The sequence below is a fragment of the Callospermophilus lateralis genome, chromosome 10 (genome assembly GCF_048772815.1).
Source record: "Callospermophilus lateralis isolate mCalLat2 chromosome 10, mCalLat2.hap1, whole genome shotgun sequence".
Lineage (NCBI taxonomy): Eukaryota > Metazoa > Chordata > Mammalia > Rodentia > Sciuridae > Callospermophilus > Callospermophilus lateralis.
The window spans coordinates 1,119,089-1,127,845 of record NC_135314.1 but is presented as its reverse complement, the minus strand read 5'-3'; the positions used below and the strand labels follow the sequence as shown (position 1 = coordinate 1,127,845).

General features: G+C 63.7%; 1 protein-coding gene across 1 annotated transcript in view; it reads left to right on the top strand.

Moving 5' to 3' along the window:
- The first annotated feature begins 845 nt into the window (after nt 1-845).
- Nucleotides 846-8,757, top strand: part of Col18a1 (collagen type XVIII alpha 1 chain) — a 100,898-nt gene continuing 92,986 nt past the window's right edge. The window contains exons 1-2 of the mRNA XM_076868070.2: nt 846-930; nt 1,019-1,110. Coding sequence (XP_076724185.2) covers nt 920-930; nt 1,019-1,110 — 103 coding nt within the window. The 5' untranslated portion in view covers nt 846-919. The remainder of the gene's footprint in view (nt 931-1,018; nt 1,111-8,757) is intronic.

Sequence of the window (8,757 nt, the reverse complement as noted above, 5' to 3'; positions counted from 1 at the left end):
GGGTGGGCGGGTTCAGGAATGCAGAGCCCACGGTGTGTGTGTGTGTGTGTGTGTGTGTGTGTGTGTGTAAGGCTCCCAGGAGAAGCAGCTGACCTCCGAGGGGGAAGGAGCTCTCCGGAGCCTGGCGGTCATGAAGGCGCAGCCTGCCTCTCACTGCCCCTCCTGGATCCCCCAGGAGCCCCCACCCCTCCAGGAATCAGGGTCGGCGTGGAAGTGGGGGCAGGATCCCGAGAAGGTTGCTCATGGGGCTTGTAGGCCCATGTTGGGGTCTGCCACTGGCAGGGAGCCTCAGTAGGAGGGACGGGCCACATGATTGAGGCCTCTGGATGTACTTATGTCCTGGGCCCAGAGCTCATGGAGGCAGGGAGGTCCCGTGGCCTCCACCTCTCCACCTCTGCTTAAGCAAGCCGGTGGGAGGTGCCCAGCTGCCTCCTCGCCCACTGTCCTCTAGTGGTGGACGTCTTTGTTGGAATCTCTGGCCTTCCCACTGCTCCACGGACTCAGGGCCTCAGGATGGATCCCTGGGGAGGCCGCAGTGAACCCCTTCAGGAATGAAGGTTGGGCTTGATTCACTGGACATTCTGGGACCTTGACCGGAATTTCAATCCCGACCCCGTGCACGCTTTGGCGGCGGCGGGAGGCCGCTCCATGCGGAGGCTGGCCACGCACTTAGGAGTGCCAGAAGTCGGGAGAACTGCTGGTCCGTGTCCGCCCCCGCTTGTCTCAGCGGGTCACCAGGTTCCCGGTCCGCCCGCGTCCCTCACCACCCCAGCCCAGGCCGGGCCCAGTGCCCGTCGCTCCGCCCATCGCGCTGTCCCCGCCCCGGCCCGCCCCTGCCCGGCCGGGCCGCGGACGGGCAGGCGGGCGCACAGCGGCTCAGGGCTCAGCATCCGCGGCGTAGACGGGTCGGCTGCGGAGCATGGCGCCAAGGTGCGGTTGGGGGCGCGCGCGCGGGCTGGGGTCTCGCGGGCGGGCGGGGGGCGTGCGCAGCACCCTAACTTGTGGCTGTCGCACGCAGGTGGTCCTGGCTAGCGCCGCGGCGGCGCCTCCTGGAAGAGTTCGCCCCCTTGGTCCTCCTGCTCGCCGTCCGCGCGGTCTCCACGGAGCCAGGTGAGACCCCGCGGGCACGCAGTCCGCGCGCTCGTGCCTGCCGGCCTCGGGCGCCCTGGGTGCGGGTCTCCCGCCGGCCCCGGCGGTCCTCTCGCCCCCGCCCTGCGCCCTCGCCCCGGGTCCCGGGAGGACTGCTGCGCCTTGGCCCTGCCCACGCGCACAGGTGGCCGGCGGCGGCTGGAGCGCGGCGGGGCGGGCGGGGCGGTGTGTCCCCAGCCCCGCCGCCGGCCATTCATTCTTTGGCCGCTGGGGGATCGCACCTCCTCCGCGTGCCGCTGGACCGGGGTGAGGGCTGGGCCCCCGGGCGTGGCGAGCTGTCGGCGCCCAAAGCCCCTTGTGTCGCGACCAAACTTGAGCGGCCCTTCGGGGAAGTTGGTGCGCCCAGCGGGCCGCGGGCAGGTGGCCGGCCAGCGAAGGATCAGGGCCCTGGCCGTGGTTGCGGTGTCTCCGCAGACGCCGCGGTACCAGCAACCACCCTCCGGTCCTGTGTCGCCCTCGCGGCCGCCGCGGGTCATGCCTCCCGGTCCTCGGAGTGACCGTGGGCGGTCAGGTCCCTGAGGAAGACCTGAAGTGGTGGTGCAGGCTTTGAGTTTCGCACCTGTGGTGGCCAAGCCGCAGGGTTTCTCCAGGGCCCAGCTCCAGGCGGCCCGGTCAGCCTTTGTGCGCCGCGCCAGCCTCCAGGCCTGTCCCCGCGCCCGCCACGGTGTCGGGTTGCGCGCGGTCCCCTTTGATGCCGCCAGCGCCGAGCTCGGCCGCCCGGAACAATACTCCGAGGTCCTTGTTCGCAGGCCGCGCTCTCTCCTGCGCAGACCGCAGCCCGTGCGCCCGACTTCCCCGGAAACTTCCTTGGCCGCCCCCTGGGAGCTGGTTCCCAGCCAGGGCCGGGTCTTCTGCCTGCGGAGGAGCGCAGCAAAGGCCCGAGAGGTGTCCCCGGTGGTGTTCTCTCATAGGCGCCGATGAGGAGGGGTGTCCTGGATGAAGGAGGAGGGACCCAGTCGGGTCGGTTAGCAGGAGGGCATCACCTGCCTGGCCCAGGCTGCCCCAGGCCTCTTGCCGCAGATGGTGGGAAAGGAGGAGAGCTGAAGAGGGGAGGGGGTCATCTGGGAGGGAAGATGACCATTGTGTCCAGTGGGCTTAGTCACCCGGCTAACCGAGGAATGGGCCTCTTTAGAAAGTTAGCTGGGGCTGTGGCTCCGTGCAGAGCAGCACCTGCCTGGCAAGTGTGAGGCCCTGGGTTGGTCCTAGCACCACGTAAAAACAAATAAAGGCATTGAGTCCAACTAAAACATATATACTAAAAAAAGTAGCTATTGGGCTGGGGTTGCAGTTCAGTGGCAGAACCCTTGTCCAGCATGTGTGGCTCTGGGCTCCATTCTCAGTCCCAGGTAGGAATAAATAAAATAAAGGTCTGTCGACAACTACGATTTTTTTTTTTTTTTTTAAGTCAGCTACTTTGTAAGCAGGCTACTGGCACTTGTTGGTTGGAGACAGAGGATTCCTTACTTGTTTATGTTAACTGCAAAAAACCTTGCTCATGGCTCTGAGGTGGGGGTTTTGCTGGCTGGATTGGGCTGTCTCTCATGGCTGCAGGGGCTGTCCCCTCTGCACTGTGGTCAGCCAACACTGGCCCAGTCCAGGGCGCATATACAGGTATTTGTGAGCCTGAAGACTCTTGTCATCCTGAGATGACAGAGGAAGGGGAAGGCCTGGAGGGCCAGCTCCTGCCCCTTGGGAAGCCTCCCTGCCAGTACCAAGGGGTGGCCATAAAGGCGAGGGGTTTCAGCCTGTGGCTGGAACAAACGGAATCAGGAATCATCGTGGTGTGGGTGAGCTTTGGCGAGATGGAATCTGGACCTCTGAGGGCAGGACATGGACGTGAACTCATGACTTCCTAGGAAGGTCCTGGTTGAGAAGGTGGCCTGAGCCACAGCCTCCAGTCCTGAGGACCAGGAAGTCCCCTCCTAGCAGTCAGGAACACCCTGGGGGTAAAGCAGGAAGTGCTCAGCAGGGGCCGTGCTGCCCCACCCCTCCCCCAGCACTGCCCAGACCCCAATCCCAGCAGAACCCCGTCCCTGGACACAGTAGCAGCTGCCCCGGTGGAAAGAGGTGTTTTCTCATAGGCACAGATAAGGCGGGTGTCCTGGATGAGGGAGGGAGGAGCCGGTGTGTTGGAGGAAAGCTCGTGTGGGTGAAGCCTGACTTAGCAGGGGTCAGCCTGTCTGGAGTGCACACTTTTCCTGACCAGTGCATTTTCCCTCTGTTTTCCCTCTGTGCTGCACTTGACCCCCAAAGGAAGCCCTGTCTTATTGCCGGGCTGGTTCCTGCGATCCTCCTGCTTTTGACTGCCCTGTTGTATATTTCCCCATTGGAAACCTGAGGCCCATGGCTGGTGCCTCTGCACTGGGGCTGCTTGTGGTGTTCCCAAGGCCCCTGGTGTGAGGCAGGGGGCAGACTGGCCTGCAGTGTCTCCCCTTGGAGTCACATAGGCAGAGGCCCGGGGCCCTGGGAGAGGCTTGTGAAGAAGGCCATGCTTGGTGGGCATGTGCAGAAATCCTGTGGTCATGCCAGGAGCCGGCTACTCCATGCCTCCTGTCCCCGAGCCTCTCATGCCCTAGGTGCCACCCCCACACTGCCCCAGCCCCATCTTTTCATTCCGCCATCGTCTGGTGGTGAGTACAGGCCAGGGCCCTGACCTTCTCCCCAGGCAGCCTGCAGGGGTTGGGCTTGCTGTCCAGGTCTGTGGTGTCCACCGTCCTGGGACGTGCAGGCCCCTGAGCGGAGTCAGACCTGAGCCGGAGGAAAGGGCTCTTGTTCCTGGGCTTGCCCACTGGGGAGTCTTCAGGATTCAGAGGCAAGGACCTCGAAGACAGTTTTGAATTTCAGCAAAACTTGTTTTTCAGGGTACTCCTGTTTTCCTTTGCAGGAAGGAGGAGGGGGAGAGGGACTCCTCTGCAGGGAAACCTAGAAGGAGTGTAACTGAGCTCACCCAGGGGCAGGCACCCACGCTGGGCTGGCCGGCAGAGAGCCCTGCTCACTCACCACCGCTCTGCTTCACCACCACACACAGGAAGTCCGTGCCTGCCTGTGCTCATGCAGACACACATGCCCACACGGGCAGGTACACACACCGGCACAGATAACATTCCCCAATCACAACGTGCACACAAACACAGGTACACATCCCACGCAGACACGTGCCAGGCCCCACGGACAGCACCTGCAGAGCACATGCCCTCTCCCTGGATTCACGGGCCTTTTCTCCACCGAGGGTGCCTCTTTCTGTCGCCAGCTGTGTTGGTTTCTCTGGATCCCTGTGAGGGCCAGGGGACCTGGGTGGGTTGTCCAGCCTCTCCATCTCCTGCTGTGGCAACACCACTGTCCTCATGTTGGCCCCTGGCTACAGGGGGCAGACTAGGGTCTGGGCTGGGTGGGGAAGGTGCCACCCCTGGGTGCAGGGAGAGGGTCTCCACGTGCCCTCTGCTCCTTGTTCAGGGGTGGAGGATGCCCAGCAGCACCTCCTGCCCAGGGCTGTTCCATCAGGCTCTTCATACTGCCCACGCTGGGGACCACCTGAGCTCCCCAAGGTCTGGCCCTGGGTGCATGGGTGGGGACCCTTGCCCACTTCCCAGGGGGCCAAGGCCTAGTGTTCTGGGTCACCGTCAGGGAGCCCCTCGTTTCCCCTGGAAGTCCCCTGGGAGGGGTGAGTCGGCTGAGGGGCCTCTGTGTGTGGGTACTGTTGTCCACCAGAGCGAGCTCAGGGTGGGTGGGGAGACCCGGGCAGGGGCAGAGCTGGCTGTCAGATGTGGCCACCAAGATACCTGTGCAGGCCAGCCGCAGCTGTCTGCCCATCTCAGCTCTTCCTGGAGGCTGAGTCAGGTGCTGTGTCAGGGTGGACAGAGGCTGCCCAGGGATGGCCCTGCAGAGGATGCATCTGGCTGAGCCACAGTGGTGGGTCACTACTGCTGCTGTGGGCAGTAGCCATCAGAGCTGGACAACGCAGGGCCTGTCACATACGAGCCCCCAGCCTTGGTGCTGGCGTGTGGTGCCTGTGTGTGTGAGTGGGACTCTGCAGAGCTGAACTCCATGTTCTGCATTGAACATTGAACTGGGCACATTTTGAAATGGAAGGGCCCAGGAAGATAATGGACCGGTTTGGGGCACTGGCCACCTACCCATGGCTCTGCAGCCCTGTCTGCTTGGTCAGACCACCTACCTGCTCTCTCTGGATCTGATGGCCGCTGCCCTAATGGGTTGGGGTCTGAGACTCACCTTTGCCAGGCCCAGGCGTCCTTCTCAGAGCAGGGCCTCTGAGCTCCGCCTCCCAGCAGTTTTTGAAGGAGCCAGCACGGATGTGGTTATGCAGACTGGACTCTGAGGCAGCCTAGGGCCAGGGAAGGCTGTGTCCGGAGCGCCTGGCTGCCTGAGTGCAGACCCCGCCTGGGTAGGCGCCCCCAGCCTCCCTGCACCTTCTTTTTCCAACCCCGCGGGGGGCCGGGCGAGCTCCTTCTCCGTCCTGAGCAGCAGTTGGTCATTTGTGGAGCCCTTGCGTGGGGCTCTGTCTTAGCCTTACGCGCCTGTGTCCTCCATGCACGCTGGCCACGTGGTGTACGCGGCATCTTCACACAGGTGCTGTGTCCCCTGGGGACGGGCAGTCCCAGGCAGGCACAGAGCACCGCCAGTTTTGTTCCCCAGCACTGCGGGTGCTGGCAGGGGGGACGGCAGAGCCTGGTGGCTGGCCGAGGGGTGTGTCCTGGATTGGCGGGTCTGGGCCAACTCCGAATGGCTGTCAGAAAGAGCTTTTGATCACAGAGGCGCTGAGTCAGATTAGATTTGGAGGCTGCAGGCTAATGTCTGCGCCCTGTGCCTGCAGGAGTGCGGCTCCTCCCAGGGCCTCTGCGCAGGCAAGCCTCAGCACAGCTCCGCGGCTCCAGCCAGAGCCGCGATGGAGAACCTGTTCACAAGCCCGTACATCTTTCTGGAATTTCATGCCTGCGGTCGGGGTCACTCCGGGCTGATCCCCTGTGGTGCTCTGTAACCATGGGGGCTTTGTGAAGCAGCAGGAAGGGCAGGGGCCCTGGGCACAGGCTGCATGAAGACCAGGTAGCTCCAGCTCTGCAGGCAGTGCAGGAGGCGCTGGGTCCAGTTGGCCTGGGGACTGCCTGGGTCAGGGGGACCTCTGTAGGGTGTCCCTTGGAGAGGACGCTAAGCCAGACAGAGCAGGGCTCTGACAGGGCCTGCAGGGAGACTTGAGGGGGCTGCACCTCGAGGGTGTGCGAGGGTGTGCGAGGGTGTGCGGACCCCCCTCGCTGGTGCCTTGCTTCGACCTGGGTCTGCAGCACGGTGCTGTGTGCTGCTGCAGGGAGTGGGTTCAGGACCAGCCCTGGTCAGGCCTCCCGTCCAAGCCCAGCTTAGATCTTTCAGCAGTGTCAGGTTTCAGCAGCGGGGTCCCCCTCCAGGAAAGACCTGCCAGCACAGGCCCTTCTTGGTGAGTAGGGGGCACCTCCCCGCGGGGCGACTGGAGTTGGTGAGAGAGCCGCCGGGAAGGCCCCTGAGCTGCAGGGGGCATCTCTTCTCCAGCGGGTCCAACTTGTCTTGCCCCTTCCTGTCCTGGCCGTGGAGAGCTAGGGCCCCATCAGCTGCTGGGAGGCCACGCTGGATGTACCTCTGTTGACCTGAGTCCAGATGTGGCCCGGCCCCAGGGAGCCTCTATGGCTTGTCCACTTAGACAACCAAGGACTTCGCCTTGGAAGGAACCAGGCTATTCACAGAGCTGAGCCGCTCTGGCCCTGTGAAGCCCAGTTTGCCCTGGGCCCTTGTGGGCAGGCTCCTGCGAGGGGAGGGAGTACTGTCCCAGGATCCTCTGTGGCCCACGGCAAAGTCCCAGCCCACTGGTGGCCTGCTGCAGGGTGGAGACTGGCGTTTGATGGGGAAGCTCAGGGACCCCTTTACCCAACTGGCCAGGGCCTGGGAGGTGACGGGTGTGAGCCCTTGGGGCAAGTTTGGGCACCTGGCCTTTTCCGCTGTGCAGTATGGGCACCTTCTGTGAGGGGCCTGCCTGCCCCAGAAGTGGGAGGGTGGACAGCAGTGTGTCTGCTGACCAGGGTCTGAGTGCCCGGCAACGTGGAGCAGGGCGGCTGTTATCTGGGAGCCCGGCAGAGCGCCCGGGTCTGGGTTCCATCCAGCTCCGTGTTCTCACGGTCCTTATCTCGGGTGCCCCCGGCCAGAGCTGGGCTGAGTGGTGGGGTGGGGCCATCAGGAGGCGACTGGTTTCCACCGGCTCCCAGCCTGCGGCGGCCGTCACCCCAACCCTGGCTCCCGTGACGGGTAGAGAAGTGCCGTCCAGGGAGGTCGGCGTCCTGACACGTCGGCCGGCTCCGTTGTCCCCCGGGTGGCCCTTTGGGCCTGATGTCCTCTCCTGGTCAGGATACCTTTCCTGTTGCCTCCTGACTGTGAATGGGGCAGCTGGAGCGTCACCGTAGTGTTTGTGCTCAGCCTTTGGCGGGGACATGGCACTCCAGAGGCGTGGCGTTGTTCCCGTCCTGTGGCCCCTTGCCCACCCCGGGAGGGACCCTGCGATGGCAAGCCACCCAGGCAGGTGGACCCTGCATGGCCTGGCTCACGGCTTTGTAGTCGGTACCCACAGGCAGGGCATCCCCCGGAAGTCGGCCGTCCCCCCTCCAGTCTGCCTTGTGGTGTGGCACGGGAGCTGGTTCTCACAGGAAGCGACTGGGAGTCACCAAATCATCAGATATTGCCGTGTCAGGAAGCCTGGCCACCTACTTGGCCTCCCTAGGTGGCAGGGTGCCATCTGATGAGATGATGGACGGTCGTCATCTCTGGGTGTTGATCTGGCTCTGCCCCAAGTGCCACGTGACCTTGGGCATGTTACTCACCCTCTCTGTGTCTTAGTCTCTAACCTGTGGATGGGGACGGAAGGGGGTTCCTCCTGTCCCTGAGCCGCTCCGTGGGGGCACGCAGGGTCAGCGGGCCGTCTCTCAGGAGGCATAGTCCCTATCAACTCCAGACATGAGAGCTGATAGCCCCGCCCGTCGGGGGCTCCATGATTCCCTGCTGTGGCTCCATCCCAGCTGCCAGGCAGTGCCCCGGGAGGGTGGCCTTGCCAGGGTCAGGACAGGGTCAGGACCAGGATGCAGCTCCTGTTCCTACAGGTCATGAGCTGTGCCTGATGGTCCATGTCAGGACAGGGGGCCGCCCAAGCTGCCATGGGCTTGGTGACATCGACTTCACACCCTCTCAGAGGAACCCACGGCCCCCTGCCTTCCTCTGCATGCTGGGTCTTGTCACCAGCACGCTGTGATCTCAGAAAACTGTGGCGCACCCCTGTCATCCCAGCCGCTTGGGAGGCTGAGGCAGGAGGGTCTCAAGTTCACGGTTAGGTTCAGCAATGTAGCAAGGCCCTGAGCAACTTAGCAAGTCCCTCTCTCAAATTAAAACAGAGGATAAAGCTCCCTGGGTTCAATCTCTGGCACCAACAAAAAGAGTGAGAGACCCTGCGGTGTCTCTGTCGGAGGCTCCTGAGAGGGGGGGCCTCCCTGTGGAGAGGCTGGGTCCACCGCTGCCACCGGCTTCCTCTCTGTCCCCGGCCCTCAGCCTCTGACCAGAAAGGAGAGCCACCCTTGACTCCGC